The sequence below is a fragment of the Cebus imitator genome, unplaced genomic scaffold (genome assembly GCF_001604975.1).
Source record: "Cebus imitator isolate Cc_AM_T3 unplaced genomic scaffold, Cebus_imitator-1.0 Scaffold1, whole genome shotgun sequence".
NCBI lineage: Eukaryota > Metazoa > Chordata > Mammalia > Primates > Cebidae > Cebus > Cebus imitator.
Genome location: NW_016107316.1, coordinates 11,791,580 through 11,813,088, shown reverse-complemented (window position 1 = coordinate 11,813,088; position 21,509 = coordinate 11,791,580). Strand labels below are relative to the sequence as shown.

Sequence of the window (21,509 nt, the reverse complement as noted above, 5' to 3'; positions counted from 1 at the left end):
TTGATCTGATCCTGTGTTTTGGCATCAGGATCACTCAGGGCACTTGTTTAAAGTGCCTGGTAGACTTCACAAGGATTTGAACAGTTTGCAAATGTGCGGCAATAGTTTTTGCTTGTCATAATGATTGTGGGGGTTCTATTGGCATTAAATCCCTGGCAGCCAGATGTTATACTTTGTATAGTCAACGTAAAAATAGTTTTGTCGCACTGAAATTTTCAGTAGCCTCCACATGGAGACACTGAATTGAAATAATTTCTAGTTACTGCTAAAAGCTGGTAGAGATTATTTTTAAAATTCTTTTAATCTACCAAGAATTCACCTCTAATTTACATCATCCCACCATGCGTATAAGGTACCCTAAGGATCAAAACGTAGCTTTTAAAATACAGGCAGATGTGCTTCATGAGAGGTTTTCAGTGTTAGCCAAATAACATAAAAATTAAAGTAGCATATATCTCTTGGGATGGCATTGAAAAATTGTATCTCATATGTAGGGAATATTTTCACTGGAGTTGGTTTTGTTGTGATATACTTAGGAATAGATCCAATGGAAGAAGGGCAGGATCTTTTATATTATAAACCAAAAATGCTGATAGAAATTAAAGATGACTTAAATAAATGGAAAGACACACTGTATTTTAGGTTGAAAGACTCCCTGTTATAAAGATACCACCTTTCTTCTAGTTGGTCTAAAGATTGAATGCTATCAATAAAATTAGTTAAGGTTTTAAAAATAAATTGATAAGCTGATGGATAAATGAAAATGGAAAAGCAGACCCCAAAGTAGCAAAGACAGTTTTGAAAAGCAAAGTTAGAAAACTTAATACTGCCAGATACTAGATCTTAAAAAGCTACAATAACTAAAATTGTGGTATTGGCACAAGTATAGATAAATAGAACAGTGGAACAGAGTAGTGCATCCAGAAATAGACCTACTCATTTAGATCCCTAATGACCAAGTTGCCACTCTAGTGTATATGAGAAGAATGGCTGTTTCAGTGACTTGGGCTGGAGTAGTTGAATATCCAAATGAGGGGGAATGAACTTTGATGACTTCTGTTTCACGCCACACATACATATGTACACAAACATGCTTTATTCTCAAAAAAAATTACGTGACTTACACTTAGGAAGTTAGTAAGAGGCAGAACCAAAATTTTGAGCCCTTGTTTATCAGGCTTATTCCAGATGTTGTACTGCTTCTCAAAGGATGCTTGCTTGCTTGCTTATTTATTTATTTATTTATTTATTTATTTATTTTTGAGATGGAGTCTTGCTCGGTTGCCCAGGCTGTAGTGCAGTGGCACAATTTTGGCTCACTGCAACCTCCACCTCCACCTCCACCTCCTGGATTCAAGCTATTCTCCTGCCTTACTTAGCCTTCTGACTAGCAGGGATTACAGGTGCCTGCCACAACACCTAGTGAATTCTTGTATTTTTAGTAGAGATAAGGTTTCACCAGGCTGTGAAACCTGGTCAGGCTGGTCTCGAACCCCTGACCTCAGGTGATCCGCCTGCCATGGTCTCTCAAAGTGTTGGGATTACAGACGTGAGCCACCACACCTGGCCAGGATGCTTTTATTTCCAATACCTATCTGAATAAATTAAAAGGACCATGTTTCCTGTGTTTTAAACCTTTGTAAACTTTTTATAAAATTGTAAGTAAAATATAATTTAACCATTGAGACTTTGTGAAAAAAGCGAGTTTGAATGTTAGTATATTGGCTTCTTTGTGGTTTTTACTTGCTAACAATTGACCTTTAATCCAAATTAGATGCTGTTTACTTTAAGGGTCTTTTAAATATTTCATTACTAATTTTAAGTTAAAGCTGATCAGATAAGAATCTTAGGCACAGTGGCTCACATCTGTAATCCCAGCACTTGGGAGGCTTAGGCAGGAGGATTGCTTGAGCTCAGGAGTTAGAGACCAGCCTGCACAATGTGGTGAAACCCTGTCTGTATTAAAAATATAAAAATTAGCCAGGTGGGGTGGCATGTGCCTGGAGTCCCAGCTACTTGACAAGCTGAAGCAGGAGGATCACTTGAGCCCAGGAGACGGAGGTTTCAGTAAGCCGACATCATGTCACTTCATTCTAGCCTGGGTGATAGAGCAAGACCTTGTCTCAAAAAAAAAAAAATGTTATTTGTAATATTTTAAAATATTGTATAGCATGTTTTATTTTTATTTCTAGTTACTGAAAGTAATTGCTATTTTTCTATACTTTTATCAGCCTCCTTTTTAGAATTTTTATGTGATTAAAATTTTTACTTACTAATTCAGTATTGAATACCTATGTTCAATACAATACTGAAGCCAGCCTCTGCTTGACTAGGAGAAGAAAACACCATCCTTATTCATTGTCATTGAATTTGTAGTTATATGGTAAATACAGACAAAAACAGCAGTTACAATATAATGATTGTACTGTTCTTATTTCACTTTATTGAATAATCCTATTCTATAGAAACATAGTGATTCCACTGGAATTACTTTCCTTTACGGGTTTTTTGAACCAAAGTTGGCACAGATTGGATTATAATAGAATTGTGGCTAGGTTTAGTTTCTCCACTAGATTAGAAGCAAGAGAGCCCAGGCCTTTTTCTACAACTAAAAATTCTCAGATTTCATTTAATGTTTGGGTAATTGAATTTGAGTGGTTTTGTTTCTTTATCAATGAATTGAGTAAGGATACTTCCTTTTTAAAAAATACTTTGTATTCTACGTAGATTAGTACTTTAAAGCATTATTTGGCTGTTCTCCATCAATGTTTTCTTTGTTCAGTGTGCCAGGATCATACCTTTAGAATATTGCACCATGAAAACAAAGTTTCGACAGTCAGTTGTGGAGTTGTTGTTGTGTGTGTGTGTGTGTGTGTGTGTGTGTGTGTGTGTGTTTTCTGTTTTTTACTTTCCCAGTTCTTCAGCCCTCTTCCCACCACCACAATGACCCCATCAAGAGAGAGAACAAATCTGCCCATAATGTTTGCATAGGATCAGAATTTATCCCAGTATTCATAACTTGTGAAGCAAGCTTTTAAGATTGCATAAATCCTTTGTAATTATGCCTTAAGAAAAAAATATCCCAGTTCCTATCATTTTTCTTCACTCTTAATCAGAAAGGCAACTGGCCATGAAATCTCAGCTGGAATATTTAAAAGGAAATTCAGATACGGCTTGCTCATTTGTTAACTTATTACCAAATGTGTTAACCAAAGGAAAGAATTTAGGTCAAATCTGACAGGATTGTTTGACATATGCAGAGAAAAGTCAACAGGTTCCTATTAGGCCACTCAAACTCACCCTACTATAGTCTTTTGCAGGGTTAGGGGTAAGTTTTTAAAAAATGCTTTCATGTCCATCTGTCACAAGAGGCGGTGGTTTTCACTAAAGATAAAAAATCAGGGCAATTTTTTAAACTCTACGTTACCCCCTTTTGATAGTGTAATGGAAATTGACAGTGCATTATTGATGGAAATGATGTCATAACTAGTCTGAAGACTATGGTTTGTATGTTAACACTTAAGTCTGTTTAAATGCTCCTTGATGAATGAGGGAAGTTTATAAATACCTTCTGTGATGATAGTCTGCCTTTACCTTTATTTTTTTAAGTTTAACCAGTAGAGACTATGATAAAAGGTAGGAGTTTTAAAAATTGCTTATAGAAAAGAATCACATGCAATAGAAATGGAAACAACAGATTTTGATTTTGTATTTTAGAACACTTGGCTTGTCATTTGCATCTAATGTTTGTTTGCATATTGTTATAAAATTAACAATTTGTAAGGTAGTACATTTGACATGTTTATGTTTTTATATTAACCTATTAAAACGATATGGAAAGATACTTTTAAATATGCCCACATTATTTTTTTAAACTCATTGTAGGCTTAGTCTTTCCTCCAGTAAAATTTTTATGTCTTTATATGGCAAGTGTATAGTTATTAATAATTATTAAAATTTTATTCAGTTTATACCTCATGTAGCTTCAGTCAGCTTGCCGACTTAAGAATGGCATGTGGGATTAAACTTTCTCTAGGAAGCACAACAGAGTATGACTGACAAATTTACATGAATTTTTTAGATATAATGGTAAAAACAAAAATTCACCCTAATTATTAGCTATGCTTCCTTGGATAAGTTATTTAGCTTCTCTAAGCTGTTGTCTCACAAGTAAAATGGAGATATATCTGCCTCATAGGCTACTAAGAGGATGACATTCTCATACAGCAGTGTTACAGATAATGTGTCATAAAATAATAGTGTAAGCACCTGCCACATTTCAGAAGCATAAAAAAAGATTCATAATTTAAATATAGTAGACATACCAAAAAAATTAAGTTCTGAGGGAAAAAAATGAAAATGCCCCACACATTTGAGCCATTTATATATTAATCTGGAAAGAAATACTGTCTTCTTGCAACTTCTGTTAAATATTTTTATTTCAGCATTCACTCTGTGTGGATGAACTATATTAAATGTATATGACATTAAGTATTCCAGCTAATATATTGTTGATTTTCTTGAATTAAAAAAACAGGGTGACATTTGTATTCATTTCCTAGGACTGCTGTAACAAATTACTACAACTAGGTGACTTCAAACAATAAAAATTTATTCCACTCAGTTCTAAAGGCTGTACATCTGAAATCAAGATGTCAACAGGACCATGCTCCAAAGGATCTAGAGGGCAACCTTTCTGGCTCTTCCTAGGTTTTGGTGGTTGCTGGCCACCTTTGATGTTCCTTGGCTTGTAGATACATCACTCTAATATCAGTGTCCTTCATCACATGGCATTCTTCTCATGCATCTCTAAATTTTCCATTTCTTATAAGAATACCACTCATTGGATGAGAACCCATCCTGATCCAATTTTAACTTGCTTATATTTACAAATACGCTTTTCCCAAAGAAGATCACATTCACAGGTACAGGGAGTTTAAAACTTGAACATATCGTTAGTGGGAGATCTTCATCCCATTTGTTCTCTGATTTCCCAGCTCTGAATCCAAAGTCTTAGCCAGTTGAGTAATGGGGTAGAAGCTGGAAGAACTTTGAGCCACCTAATAGAACAAATTTTTTCCTCAATTGGATGGCTTACAGCATTTATAAAAACTGATTTTGGAGGCCACAACACAGTACAGCATTTTATGCAAAATTTGCATATCACAGTATCCAACACAAAATCTTCAACAAATGGTAGCTACCTTTTAAAAAGTTGCTGTATGCAGGACCATATTAATGTGCAGATAATAAGGTGAGCTAGGCTCACAGATAGTTGCCTCCTTCTTTTTCAGCAAAATAACAAATTACTGTTATGCCATGGACCCTCAAGGACTAACATGTAGTATCGACTATGAGAATGTAGAAACATATAATCAGGATCCCAAGATGATTCGTGTGCTTATTGAGAAGCACTGCTCTGTCTTTTCCCCCACTTCTCAACTTTAGGTTTTCCCACTAAAGCCAAGCAACATGCAGATACTTTTGAAAAGTAATCAGAAAATACTGAACTAAAAGTACTAAGTTGACCTCTTTATGGAGAAGTAGTTAAATGCTGTAAAACACTCTGTCCTCATTTTAGATGTTCCCAGCTACTACTCCTGTATCTTGGATTATTTGCCTACTGCAGCTATCATCTTTCCATTTATTGCAATTTCCAGAGCCTTGGCTTCTGAAACAGACTCTGACCTAGTAGGCTATGTGTAGCTGTATACTTTTCAGGACCCAAAACCTACTTATTTTCTTACTTTTTCTTTTTCTTTTTTTTTTTTTTGAGACAGGGTCTTGCTCTTTCACCCAAGCTGGAGTACAGTGGCGCAATCTCTGCTCACTATAACCTCTGCTTCCTGGGTTCAAGCAGTTCTGTCTCAGCCTCCTGAGTAGCTGAGACTACAGGAGTGCGCCACCAGACCCAGCTAATTTATTTTTAAATATTTTTAGTGAAGACGGGGTTTCACCATATTTGTCAGGCTGGTCTAGAACTCCTAACCTCAAGTGATCTGCCCGCCTCAGCCTCCCAAACTGCTGGGATGACGGGCCTGAGCCACTGTGCGGGGCATATTTATTTTCATTTTTATTTTGCAGTTAGTAGTTGAAAATTTGTTGTAAAATGAAGTGTTACCTTATTTTGATTCTAATTAGTCCCCATACTCTTCTATCAGAATATCCTTCAGGTAGTTTTTTTTTTTTTTTTTTTTTTTTTATCCAGAAGGAATAATTCAGTATGTTTTAAGTAAGGGTCAGGATTCTGTATTCTTAAAAGAATATACAGGTCTGATAGATTGAGTAGTTATCATTCCAATCCCAGAAGGTAGAAAGTAATGAAAAGTGAAGGCTAGTCAGATTTATTTATTTTGTGGTGGTTTCACTTACATTGCCTCTCTACCCCCACCCCATTCTCTTGCAAAGGGCCTTGCCTTATCTCCACAGATTCTGCATCCTTGGATAGGAGGCTTAGGATGCAGAACCTGTAGATAAGGAGGTCCTGCCTTTCATATCTGTAGGTTACATGGAGCCACACCGCTGTAGTTCAGCTCCCACAGATTTTTGGTGTCTTGTGTGGGTCATGGAACCAATTCTTCATGTGTACTGAAAGACGATTGTATTTTTTAATAATCTTTTTGACTTCTGATGCTTAATAGGGAAGGATTCTAAAACAGACTTCTCAGAGAAATTATGAAAACCTGCAAAATCATGTTATGTCTACTAATAAAATAGTGTTTGCCTTTAAAGTTCTCATGAATGAACATGAAAGATGTAAATAACACAGAAGATTGGTACACTGTTATATGAGATAAGCTCTGGCCTAAGGGTCCTGGCTGACTAGCTGCATGTCCCATACCTTTTGGATCATAGTGATCTCATCTGTGCAGTTACAGTACTGATCTCCATGTCCTATATGCACTCTTAGGCAGATAGTGATTAAGCAGTCATGAATGGTAGTGGGGACTGAATGATGACATGAAAAGACCTTATATACCTTCGGTGTAGAACATAGCTGCTTTTAGACTACCAGCAGCAGAAGTATGAATATGGATGATCTGTTTGTGTGCTTGTTTTTAACTAATTCTGGGATAATTTGAAACTAATGGGAAAATTGCAAAACTATACCCTTCACTCACATTTTTCCAGAGGTTAATACTTTGATCACACTGGCTTTACGATTCTCTTTCTTTCTCTTTCCCTCACTCACAACACAATTTAGGTTTACTTTTGAAAGGAAGTTGCAAGCGGGCCGGCGTGGTGGCTCACCTCTGTAATCTCAGCACTTTGGAAGGCCAAGGCAGGCGCATCACTTGAGGTCAGGAGTTTGAGACCAGCCTGGCCAACATGGTAAAACCCTGTCTCTACTAAAAAAAAAATACAAAAATTAGCTGGATGTGGTAGTGCGCGCCTGTAATCTCAGCTACTTGGGAGGCTGAGGCAGGAGAATTGCTTGAACCCTGAAAGGGAAGGTTGTAGTGAGCCAATATTACTGCACTCCATCCTGGGTGATAGAGTGAGACCCTGTCTCAACAAAAAAAGAAAAAAGGAAGTTGCAGGCATGATGTCTCTTACTTAAAAATATGTCATTGTATGTTCCTTGACAATAAGGATTTGTTTTCATGTAACCACAATTATTGAAGTCAGGAAATTAACACTGATAAACCACTAATCAAAGAAGCCAGCTTTATTCAAACTTTGCTACTTATCTCACTGATTACCTTTATAAGAGAAAAGAAAATTGATTTGGGGGCCCATTGTCAAATTGAGGATCATAGATTACTCTCATCACTTCTTTAATCTTGAACTGTTTCTGTTTTTTATCACCTTGACATTTTCGAAGGGTGTAGGCCTGTTGTATAGAATGTCCCTCAATCTCCAGACATTTTAGATGACCTGCTTCCAATATTTAGACAACCAAATTTAAAATGACTAGTATATGTTATAAATTGTGTTTTACACATTTATTTAATTAATTTGTAAGAGACAGAAAGTATCCTGCCCTGGGTGAAATTAATTTGTGATACCTTATCCTTTCAGTGAATTAGAGTTTGGAGAATAATATTTTTTTCTTTTCCTTTTTTTTTTTTTTTTTTTTTTTTTTTTTTTTTGAAACAGCCTGTTGTCCAGGCTGGAGTGTAGTGGTGCAGTCTCATCTCACTGCAACCTCTGCCTCCCGGATTCAACCAGTCCTCCCACCTCAGCCTTCCCAAGTAGCCAGGACTACAGGCACACACCACCACACTGGCTAATTTTTGTATTTTTTGTAGAGATGGGGTTTTGCCATGTTGGCCAAGCTGGTATCAGACTCCTGACCTCAAGCGATACGCCCACCTCAGCCTCCCAAAAGTACTGGGATTATAGGCGTGAACCACCACGCTTGGCCAGATTTGCGAATTTCATATAGGAGAAGACCACTTAGTCTTCTAGAACTGAATGTCTAAGATTTTTAAAAATCAAAGGCAGTGTAGTATTATTAGACAGATATTGTATGCCATGTGCGCAGCTGCTGTTAGGAAGTGATAAATCAAGTAATACCTAGATATGGGAGAAATTCCTGTTGCTTATTGGCAGGATATTTGGCAAGTACCAAATAAAACCAGCTTCGTCATTTCCTGGGGTGAGTACATATTTAGAATTTGGTGTCGAAAACCTTTAATGCGTTAAGGAGAAGTTTGAGGTAATGATGAGAAATAGTAATGAATACATACAGTGGGGGGTATGAACAGTTATGGTACTACTAAGAAATTTGTGCGAAAATAGGTGTGGAGTAATGACTTAAAAACTAGGTTAAAGATTTTGGAGCATATACTCTTATCAGGATGCTGTAGGTCTTTACCATAAAGTGACATCATCAAAATAGACTTGGAAAGAAAAAATACAGTTGATATGTATAAAAACGGATTGGTGAATCTTAAAGTCAGCTAATGAAGAAAAAAAAATTAACCAGATTGGAATGATAAGCAAAGCACCCTTGCCCTTCAAAAAGGGCAAGGATACAACTTCTGAAACACAGTAAAAGAAAAGAAAAGAAAAGGGCAAGGATGCTAGAGAAAACCCATTGGCTGTGCAGGATGTGATAAGGACCCAATTATAAAGAAGCAGATGGGCTAATGATCAGTTACTGTTATGAACAGTTGGAACTAATAAACAAAGAATGGAAGTGGAAGGGCTCGAAGTAGGGAGACACTATTAAAACGCTGAACTCTTGAACATTTTGAATATCATACAGGGTGCTGAGAAAGTTATGTATAACTGGACCAAACAAAAATTTGATCTTAGTGATTTTAGTGTCTAAGATAGCTTGTTAAATTACACTTTTAATGAGATATTCGAGAACTAAACCTTAGGCAGTTGATGCTACAAAAAAATGTACCCTCTAGATGCTATTCAGGAAATATTTGTTGTACAACCCCTTGCTGTCTGCCAGACATTGTTCTAGTCTCCAGGTAGCTAGCATGTAGATTAATATAGTTTTATGGCTCTTGCATTGGAGAAGGGGCTGGGGATTCAAATAAATAAATGCATAATATGCTGTGTAATGGGAAGTTCAGTGAAGAAAAGTAAAGCTAGGATAGTAGGGACAGAAAGTAAAAGAGGAATTTACCCTCCAGGATTTAATTTTTTTTACTGCTCCCTGTCCTTGTAGTTCTTCTTGGCCTTTAATACCTCCGTATAGCTTTGCACTGACAGTGTGTCCTTGGGAATCATCTCTACCCTGTGGCCTGGATTGTATGTGTAGTACTACTCTGCAAAGAGGTTGCATATAATAATAGGATGATGCTGGTAGTGGATTTTGTTTTTCTGAAGTACTAAATCTATATTTTACAACTAGCTATACATTTTTCTTTTTTAAAAGGACACTGTCAAGTACTTTTAAATGGTTAATTATAATATAAAAATAAATCCTGCGTGTATTTATTTTTATTTCTATTGACTGCTCTTTGATTTTCTTTCTTGTAATGGAACATAAGATAAAGATGCTTTTTATTCATCTGTTGTCAATGATAAGGCTCTAGGAATATTAACTGCTGTTTATTAATACTATTGTTTGTGAAATAGTGGATTTATGTCAGATATTTTTATTTTCTCTGAGACAGTGTTCCTCTGTCACCCAGGCTGGAGTGCAGTGGTGCGATCTTGGCTCACCGCTACCTCCACCTCCCAGGTTCAAGCAGTTCTCTTGCCTCAGCCTCCCAAGTAGCTGGGATTACAGGCGGGTGCCACCATACCCAGCTAATTTTTGTATTTTTAGTAGAGACAGGGTTTCATCATGTTGGCCAGGCTGGTCTCGGACTCCTGATCTCATGATCCGCCCACCTTGACCTCCCAAAGTGCTGGGATTACAGGCATGAGCCACCACGCCCAGCCTTATGTCAAATATTTTTAATAAAAATTTTAAAGTCTTAAAATAGTGTATAATTTAGATTTATGACCTAATATTGTGCCTTTTTAAAGTTCATACCATCAGTGGTTTAACTAAGAATTGGTTTATCTTTACATAGAAGTTTATATGACTGAATGCAAAAAGTACAGATTTAACACTCAGTGTTATTCTGTTAATAATGCGAATTAACTTCAGTCTCTTTCAGTGGCTTAAAATGTAAGTTTGCTAGCAATTAAACTTGCTTGTTAATGTAACTTAAAACTTTGTTGGTGGTTTAGGCAGCATTGATAAGAGTGCATATGACACTAGATTATATAATTGAGTTTTAAACTGCTAAAGAACAAATACACATTTATTTTTCTCATGTTTTCTAGTCTTTATAGCCACATACATGAAGTATATGGGTGAGATTTTCCTCTCCAATTTTAATTTTCTGTAATAACAAATAGGAATTAGTTGGGGTGGGGGAGGATATTTCTTTATTGACTGAATTCATCAGTGAAATAACTTTTATTTGAAGAATAACTTTGTTAGAAATACTTGCTGACCATAGCTGCTTTGTTGTAGGAGGACTGACAAATGGTAGTGGTCGATATATCTCTGCAGCACCTGGAGCAGAAGCAAAATATCGAAGTGCATCAAGCACTTCCAGTCTATTTAGCTCCAGCAGCCAGCTCTTTCCACCTTCTCGGCTTCGGTATAATAGGTCTGATATTATGCCTTCTGGCCGCAGTAGGCTATTGGAAGATTTCAGAAACAACCGCTTCCCAAACCTTCAACTTAGAGACTTGATTGGACATATAGTTGAATTTTCTCAAGACCAGCATGGTTCTAGGTGGGTGATCATGATATTTCTCACTTCATTTTTGCTTTGGAAATTGCTACCTTATAAAAGCTTAAATTTTTCCTAGTCTGCATTAAAGTTGGAAGCTTTTAAGAGCTAAAATTCAGTATAGATTATGTGGTTTTTCTTTCATGTTAAGATAAATTATAGAAACACAGGTTTTTATTTTTTATAGTTTTCCAGTTTTTTACAGTGAGAATATTGTTATGATGAGAATATAGCAGGGCCCCCTTTGTTGGGTTATTTTTATTACATCAGCTCTGATTACATTTGTGGGCTTAAGTGCCCCTCGTGGTATGTTTAAAAAACATGGCAAACATGTTAAATGCCTTTGTATTGCTTTATAGGTTGGTATTCAAGTGTGACTCGGCTTAGATCAAAATATTTCACATTTGTTATAGGAAAATTTGGTACCTTTTTACATTAAAACAGATGTAATGCATGAGAGATACATCTGAATTAACATTCTCAAGATAGCTTGGAAAGGAGAGTAGAATTGTAACACATTTAGTAAATTTAAGATATTTTCTGTTTTTGTAGCTTTAAACCTGAAGTTTTTAAAAGTCATTTTAGGTTAGATGGCATACAAATGTTATCTCCCTGTAGTCATGCATCACTTAATGATGGGGATACATTCTAGAAAACATGTTGTTTTGTGAACATCATAGAGTGTACCTATACAAACCTAGGTGACATAGCCTGCTACACATCTACGCCTAGGCTACAAATCTGTACAGCATATTACCGGACTGAATAATGTAGGCATTTGTAACATAATATTTGTATACCTAAGCATAATAAACAATAGAAAAGATACAACAAAATTATAGTATGAAAGATTAAAAAATCACATGCCTGTGTAGGGTACTTACCATGAATGGAGCTTGCAGGACTGAAAGTTGCTCCAGATAAGTCAGTGAGTGAGTTGTGAGTATATGTAAAGGCATAGGACATTACCGTACACTACTCTAGACTATAAACACTATACACTTCAGCCACACAGAATTAATTTAAAACTTTTTTTCTTCAGTAATAAATTAACCTTAATGTAACTTTTCCCCTCTTTGAAACAGGGTCTTACTCTGTTCCCCAGGCTGGAATACAGTGGCATGATGATCACTCACTACAACCTCAATCTCCTGGGCTCAAGCAGTCCTCCCAGCTAAGCCTCCCAACTTGCTGGGACTACAGGCACTTACCGTCACACCTGGCTAATTATTTAAAATTTTTTTGTAGAGACAAGATCTCACTATGTTGCCCAGGCTGAGTTTACTGTAACCTCTGAACTTTTTAATTTTTTTTAACTTACTCTCGTAATAACACTTAACTTAGAACAGAAACACGTTGTACATACAGCTATTCAAAAATATTTCCTTTATATCCTTATTCTATAAGATTTTTTTGTTTACAGATTTTTTTTTTTTTTTTTTTAAAGATGGGGTTTCACCATGATGGCCAGGCTGGTCTTGAACTCCTGACCTCAGGTGATCCACCACGCCCAGCTGTTTACAGATTTTTAAAACTTTTTGTTAAGAACTAAGAGACAGCCGGGCGCGGTGGCTCAAGCCTGTAATCCCAGCACTTTGGGAGGCCGAGGCGGATGGATCACGAGGTCAAGAGATCGAGACCATCCTGGTCAACATGGTGAAACCCTGTCTCTACTAAAAATACAAAACATTAGCTGGGCATGGTGGCGCGTGCCTGTAATCCCAGCTACTCAGGAGGCTGAGACAGGAGAATTGCCTGAACCCAGGAGGCGGAGGTTGTGGTGAGCCGAGATCGCACCATTGCACTCCAGCCTGGGTAACATGAGTGAAACTCCGTCTCAAAAAAAAAAAGAACTAAGAGACAAATGCACACATTCGCCTATAAAGAATAAATATCATCAATATCACTCTCATCTAACTCCATGTCTTATTCCACTTGGAGATCTTTAGCAGCAACACCCATAGAGTTGTCATCTCCTATGACAGTGCCTTTTCTTCAATACCTTCTGAAGGATGTGCCTGAGGTTGTTTTACTTTTTTTTTTTTTTAATAAGTAGAGGGGAGTACACGTAAAATAACAATAAAAAGTACACTAAATACACAAACCAGTAAATTAGTTGTTTATTATCAAATATGCACTGTACGCGTTATTTGTACTATACTTTTTTTTTTTCTGAGATGGAGTGCAGAGTGACACAGTCTCACTGCAACTTCCACCTTGTGGGTTCAAGGATTCTCCTTCCTCCACCTCCTGAGTAGCTGGGCTTACAGGCATCTGCCACCATGCCCGACTAATTTTTATATTTTTAGTAGAGACAAGGTTTCACCATGTTGGCCAGGCTGGTCTCAAACTCCTGACCTCAGGTGAGCCACTACACCCAGCCATACTATACTTTTATAAACTGACAGTGTAGTAGGCTTATGTCACATCATGAATACCTGATAAATACATTGCACTGTGATGTTATGACAGTTTCTACCCAATAACAATTTATCTCCATTGTAATCTTATGGGACCACCATCGTTTATGTGCCTGTCAGTTAAAATGTTAAGCAAGGCATTGCTTAACAATGCCTTGTAGTTGGCAGTTCCTTTGGAGTAACAAATGAGCCTTGTATCAGCCAGAATGGCTAGTTTGGTTAGGAATTCATTCATGTTGGATGAATTTTATTTCTAAGGGTTTCCTTTATTATGTTCTAAAAGTTAGATATTTAGTAATACATTGTATATTATGAAAAATAAATGAATAACCAGCAAGATTTATATAATTTTTAATTGATTATAATGTAATCAAACCAACCTAAGAAAGATTAAACATCTTTTTATCCAGGTTTTTTGTCACTCTGTCTAGTAGATAAGGTGTTATAAAGAAGTGCTATATAACTTTTGTCCTTTTTGCTATAAGTTAGCTGTCTACCATATAAAATATGTTAATATTTCTGGAAATAACTTTCAGCACATGTATGTGGAAGGGTTAGGTGTAATACTCAAGTAAAAGTATTAAAAGACATATTGTCATATTAAAATATTTTTCTCTTATAGATTCATACAGCAAAAACTAGAGAGAGCTACTCCAGCTGAGCGACAGATGGTATTTAATGAAATTCTGCAGGCAGCCTATCAATTAATGACTGATGTTTTTGGCAACTATGTTATACAGAAGTTTTTTGAGGTAAGGATGCATGTATATTTGTATATTCACCCATTTAGCTGCATACTTGATGCTGAGAAGAGCTCTGAAAGTTGGGTAAAGTAGTTTCCATATAAAAAAAGATAATCCCGGGATAAAATATTTGCAAATCATATATCTGGTAAAGATTTTATCCAGAATGTATAGTGAACACCTAAAAGTCAACAACAAAAAGACAACCCAAATGACAAATGGACAAAGGACTTGCATAGACATTTCTCTATATAAAATAATACGAAAGGCCAAATAGACGATGAAAAGATGCTCAACTTCCTTACTAATCAGGGAAATGTAGATCAATGTAGATAGCACTTTATACCGACTAAGACGGCTGTCATCAAAAAACATAAAATGGGAAAATAACAAATGTAAATGAGGGTATGGAGAAATTAAAGCCCTCATAAATTGCTCTTGGAAATATAAAATGGTGTAGCTTCTGTGGAAAACAGTGTGGCAGTTTCTCAAAATTAAATATTGAATTACCATACAACCCAGAATTGTGCTCTTAGGGGTATATCCAAATGAATTGAAAACAGGAACTTGAACACCAGTATTCATCGCATCATTATTCACAATAGCCAAAAGGTGGCAACAACCCAAGTGTCCATCACCAGATGAATAGATAAATGCAGGTGGTATATATGTGCATTATAGAATATTATTCAGCCATAAAAAGTAATGAAGTTCTGATACATAGTACAACATTCATGGACCTTGAAAATAATAAGTGACATAAGCCACACACAAAAGGACAAACATAGTAATCTACCAGTATGAAATGTCTAGAATACCAAATTAATAGTGGCATAAAGTAGATTAGGGCTTACTGGGCCTAGGGAAAGAAGGGTTTAGACAGTTACCATTTATGTTTGAGGCTGTGGAAAAGATTTGCAAACAAATAGTGTTGGTGGTTGCACAATAGTGTGAATATAATTAATGCTGCTGAATTACCTACCTAAAAATGGTTAAAACGACATACTTTGTCACAAAAAAAGGTTAACATATGAACCACTTTAAATGAAATTTGCTATTAATCCCAATTCATATTTGACAATATAAAGCATTGGTAGTAAATCTTTGGTGAAGTAGTTAATGAATAACACTATAGTCTTTATTTGGATTTATAGATGTGTGTTACTTTACAATTTGGCCAATGTTTAAATATATAAACATCTGTGTTGTAGCTGGACTTCACAGGTTTTTATCTCAATCACATCAGAATGTAGTTTGCTGATTATCTGAGTGAGAGTTTTGGTGGTCATCGTATGGCTAGGAAAGAATTACATGTTTAAAATGAAGAGTTTGTGAAGGTGTTCACTTTAAAAGAGTGTTACTTTAGAAGGTGGTTAACATATTAGTAACAAGGAAATTTAATAAGACTTAACCAAAAAAAGTAATAAAATTACTACTGCAAACATCTTCTGGTCTATCTTAATTAGCTTCTACTTTAAAGCCCCTGTCCTATACAATTACTAATAGATTGAATAGACTGCAAACACTAACTTACTCAGGTTTAACAAAGCAATATTCTTTTCTGTCAGTTTGGGAGTCTGGATCAAAAATTAGCCCTGGCTACTCGTATTCGTGGTCACGTTCTACCCTTAGCCTTGCAGATGTATGGCTGCCGAGTTATTCAGAAAGCATTGGAATCTATTTCATCTGACCAGCAGGTAATTGTAAGTTAAGACAAAATTTTGTATTATTTTATTCAATTTTTAAATTATTACATGTTTAATCTTACAATAATCTTGAAGTGAAATAACTTAAATATTTTCACAACTAGATTAAAATATTGTTACTGTGTCCTAAATAGCACATTACTAATTAGAAGTCACAAAGTAATTTCTAAATGAAGATATTTTGGCACTTACGTGTCAAGCAGAATGCTAAATGATGTGTTTTTATTATCACTTGCTTACTTGATTTTCTGCAATGTGAGAATGAATGTTACTATTTTCTAGTGTTTATTTTGATGCTGTCTAATGTTTCTGTTAGAATAATACTTTTAGAACCAATAGCATTTACTATATGTCAGTTTTGTTTATATGTATATGAAAATGTTTTTTAAAAAACATAACCCAGCAGAAAAGTAACTTAAGAATTCTCCTAACAAATTTATAATTTTTTGAGGAAAAAACACATAAATGACAAATATTCTGTGTGATTGGATTGAAAATCTAAATATTTTTCATTAATAAAGGAATAATGCAATTCTAATCATGTACTCCTGGGACTTTTTTTTTTCCCTAATTGACCAAAATAATGCTTAAAATCATTTGAAATACACAAGAATATTGAGAGTAGGGGATGAAGATAAATTCACCAGATTTTTAAAATACACTTTGAAGCAACACTAATTAATTAGTGGGGTTATTGTATAAGATTAAACAGACTTTTAATAAGAAATTTTTTAGCCCCAAATAAATACTGTTTTCTGACTGCCTGATTTATGTATTACATTGAAAGCATAAGACTGAAGGAAATAATCCTTTCTCAAAAGGTAATGGTAGTTTGTTTCGAAAGAGATTGTCTTTGACTCATGCAATGAAAGTAAATTCCAATAAATAGTAATATATATATGAATGGCTATATATGTGTATATATTCATCACTGCATTAAAAATCTGTGAGAAAATACTATTATTTCTTCAGAGGAAATGGGAGTTTTAGAGTAATTTGAAGATATGTCACAATGGAGAAATATTAACACATTTGATTATTTAAAAGGTTAGAACTTCTCTGCCACAAGTTTCTAACTGGTATAGATATTTTTAAAATGTCTTTGATATTTAAAAATAAAAGCATTAGGAGTAAGACTTTGTTGATACTGTTATTGGTTAATAGTATCTTTTTTGTTTTGTTTTGTTTTGTTTTTGACAGAGTCTTGCTCTGTTGCCCAGGCTAGAATGTGGGGCAATTTCGGCTTACTGCAACCTCTGCCTCCCAGGTTCAAGCAATTCTCCTATGTCAGCCTCACAAGTAGCTGGGATTACAGACATGCGCTACCATGCCCAGCTAATTTTTGTGTTTTCAGTAGAGATGGAGTTTAACCTGTTGGCCAGGCTGGTCTTGACCTGCTGACCTTGTGATCTGCCCACCTCGGCCTCCCAGAGTGCTGGCATTACAGGCATGAGCCACCACACCTGGCCTTTGGATTCTTAAGCATGTTTTATTTTGTAATTTAGTTCATTTTAGTTATTTGTTGAGACAGATTCCCACTCTGTCTCCCAGACTGGAGTACAGTGGCACGATCCCAGCTCACCGCAGCCTCTGCCTCCTGGATTCAGTTGATTCTCATGCCTCAGCCGCCTGAGTAGCTGGGACCATGAGCATGAGCCACCACAACTAGCTAATTTTTTGGGGGGTGGGTAGAGATGAGGTTTCACCAGGAAGGCCAGGCTGGTCTCAAACTCCTGGCCTCAGGTGATCCGCCCATCCCGGCCTCCCAAAGGGCTGGGATTACAGGTGTGAGCCATGGCACCCAGTGATTTTAGTTCATAATTAAACATCTGTATTGGCCAGGCGTGGTGGCTCATACCTGTAATCCCAGCACTTTGGGAGGCCAAGGCAGGTGGATCACCTGAAGTCAGGAGTTCAAGACCAGCCTGGCCAACATGGTGAAATCTCGTCTCTATTAAATAATAATAATAAATAAATAAAATTAAACATCTGTAATATAGCCTGACTTAACAGGATTCACCATGGTTACTTCAAAATGTAGTTGAAAGTCCTTTGTGTGAAAGATATTTTAAATAAGAATGCCTTTAGATTGAATATGTATACTCCATTTCTCCACAATACGATTTTTTATTGCTTTAATAAGGCACCCAGATTATTTTATCAATATTAAAAGCTATATAAAGTTTTACAGTTTTTCTGTTTTGTTTTGGGACAGACTCTCACTGTGTCACCCAGGTTGAAATGCAGTGGCACGGTCTCAACTCACTGCAACCTCCACCTCCCAGGCTCAAGTGATCCCCACATCAACCTCCCAAGTAGCTGGGACCACAGGCATGCGCCACCACGTCTGGCTAGTTTTTGTATTTTTGGTAGTAACTGGGTGTCACCATATTGCCCTGGCTGGTCTCAAACTCCTAAGCTCAGGTGATCTGCCAACCTCAGGCTCCCAAAGTGCTAAGATTACCAGTGTGAGCCACCGCACCTGGCCATAAGTTCTTTATTATAAGACCATTTTAAAAAAGAACAAAGATGTCCGACGTTAATTCTTCCCTTACGGAATTATTGAGATAATATGTAAAAATCACAAAGCCCATAAATAGTCGCCAACTCCTTATCGTTTTCTATGTACTTGATAAACTCACTCAGCCATTAAAAATAATTCCTTTGGTGGTGGAGGTGATACTAAGTAAAGCAAAAGTATAGAATTCTGAATTAGTCATATTAGTTACCACCTGCTAAATATTATTGGATGATTTACACGGTGAAGGCAGTTTAAATATAGCAAATTCAGTTTCACTAGGTTGTTTCAACATACATCATTTATACTATAATCCTGCCGTATGTTTTTGTAATTTTCACTTTTCGGTGGTTTCTGCTAATTATACTACAAAAGAAAAAATTTAAACTCTTGACAAACAGGAAACAATATTTTAGAATATATTTTTGTTCTCATCTCAGTATTTTTAATCCTGAGATAAATACACTGAGATTTTTAATTTTTAGTACTGAGTTAAAATGTACTAATATTTTCTCATTTGAGGTAATTATTTAAATAACATCCTATCTTTTGCAGAGTGAAATGGTAAAGGAGCTGGATGGTCATGTGCTGAAATGTGTGAAAGATCAAAATGGAAACCATGTTGTACAAAAATGTATCGAATGTGTTCAGCCACAGTCACTGCAGTTCATCATTGATGCTTTCAAGGGACAAGTATGTTTGAGTTTTGGCTTATAATTTGTTAACAGGCATTATTTTAGAATTTTGAATATCAACACATTTTTCATAAGTCACTAGATAATACCCAGCACTTGGATACAAAAATAGGATACAAACAATAAATGTACATTAATTTCTTCCTTTTCCACAGTCAGTAGATAGCTTCATTTTTCTGAAGCTGCAAAACAGAAATAAGAGTTTAATGACATTACTGTAAGAAGTAAAGGTAATCACTGGTAGAATTATTTTTTATTTACACCCAACAATGTTTTTCAGGTTTTCTCAGAGAAGGGAAGGAAGTTTGGAGAATATCTGACTGTATAATAAGACAGAAAATACATAGCAATTTGTAACTAATACATAGTAATTAATAGTTCTTAATGCTAAACTACCCTTTCTCTTTTTGCCCATTCATTCTCATCATTATATAACTTCAGTGCTCTGGTTAGATTCCTTTTGATCAAAGTATCTTCAGCTCCTAAATGGAGTACTCTCTCCTTACTCTCCAGTCTTTGCTAACATGGTGGTAGTCATATTAAATGTGAGCTCATCACCCTTCTATTTTAAACTACTTTAAGGTGTTTGTTGTTCAGAAAACCAGTCTGCTTCAACAAACTGTTTAAAAATGTCAGAGAATACAAATTTTAATTCTTCTAATTGTCCTCAGGTATTTGTGCTTTCAACTCATCCTTATGGCTGCAGAGTAATTCAGCGCATCCTAGAGCATTGCACTGCAGAACAGACCTTACCTATCTTAGAAGAACTCCACCAACATACAGAGCAGTTGGTACAGGTATAAATTCCCTAACAATTTGAAATATTTATATATTTTTATTTTTTATATATTTTTGGAAATTGTTTTAATTTTTAAAAGAAATATAATTTGTTATTAAACACACTATAGAAAGAGTGAGACAAAAGCCTGTTGTATTCTCCTAACTATATACTACTGGATTTTTAGCCAGAATTATTAACATGTCTTTAAAGCATCATCATTCTTAAGGAATGACTTAGGAAAAGTAATTTTTAAATATCTGTCCTTAGGATCAGTACGGAAATTATGTTATTCAGCATGTACTGGAGCACGGTCGACCTGAAGACAAGAGCAAAATTGTTTCCGAGATCAGAGGAAAGGTTTTAGCCCTGAGTCAACACAAATTTGCCAGGTATTCCCATACTTTCTAATTCCAGGAGTCAGTTCTTTCATCTCAGTGACTTTTATTAGTTATCACAGAAATACATATAGAATGTAGCATTAAACTGTAGTCTTTTTTTGGTGTCATTAAAACACCTCTGTAGAACATTGCTTTTATTTTTATTATTTGAGATGGAGTTTTGCATTTTGCCTAGGCTGGAGTGCATTGGTGCAGTCTTGGCTCACTGCAACCTCCATCTCCCAGGTTCAGGCTATTCTCCTGCCTCAGCCTCCTGTGTAGCTGAGATTACAGGCACACACCACCACACCCAGCTAATTTTTTTTTTTTTTTTTTCTTTTTTTTTGAGACAGTGTCTCACTCTGTCACCCAGGCTGCAGTGCAGTGGTATGATCTCAGCTCACTGGCTCACTACAGCCTCTGCCTCCTGGGTTCCAGTGGCGTGATCGCGGCTCACTGCAACCTCTCCCTCCCGGGTTTCAGCAATTCTCCTGCCTCAGCCTCCCGAGTAGCTGGGACTACAGGCACTCAACACCATGCCTGGCTGATTTTTGTGTATTTTTTAGTAGAGGTGGGGTTTCACCATATTGGCCAAACTGTTCTCAAACTCCTGACCTCATGATCCACCCGTCTCGGCCTCCCAGAGTGCTGGGATTACAGGCATGAACCACCGCGCCCGGCCCTAATTTTGTATTTTTAGTAGAGACAGGGCTTCACCATGTTGGCCAGGCTGGTCTTGAACTCCTGACCTCAGGTGATTGGCCTGCCTTGGCCTCCCAAAGTGCTGGGATTACAGGCATGAACCACCGCGCCTGACCCCATTGCTTTTATTTTTTTAAAAATATACATAACAAATCTGTTTTGTCCACATATGTTTATTTATAAAATGTGTATTTGGAAAATAGTTTTTCCCAACATGCAAATGTATTTAGTGTGTGTTCTTGAAAGCCTCACAACTCTAATGACCTGATTTCCTTTTTTTGAAGTACAATTTTAAGAGGCCTATAATTAAACTTGTGGATGTCAAAATGATGTAGGTTGTTCCATGATACCAATTTCTGTTATAAA

General features: G+C 36.2%; 1 protein-coding gene across 21 annotated transcripts in view; it reads left to right on the top strand.

The window, feature by feature from the left end:
* Positions 1-21,509, top strand: part of PUM2 (pumilio RNA binding family member 2) — a 110,366-nt gene that overhangs the window by 82,759 nt on the left and 6,098 nt on the right. For 12 of the 21 annotated variants that reach the window (XM_017526471.2, XM_037737588.1, XM_037737570.1 and 9 more), the window contains 6 exons: positions 10,937-11,204; positions 14,244-14,373; positions 15,933-16,067; positions 19,144-19,281; positions 19,955-20,080; positions 20,332-20,453. In XM_017526471.2, the coding sequence (XP_017381960.1) occupies positions 10,937-11,204; positions 14,244-14,373; positions 15,933-16,067; positions 19,144-19,281; positions 19,955-20,080; positions 20,332-20,453 (919 nt within the window). The remainder of the gene's footprint in view (positions 1-10,936; positions 11,205-14,243; positions 14,374-15,932; positions 16,068-19,143; positions 19,282-19,954; positions 20,081-20,331; positions 20,454-21,509) is intronic. The other 9 variants (XM_037737612.1, XM_037737610.1, XM_017526481.2 and 6 more) reach the window with 1 other exon arrangement.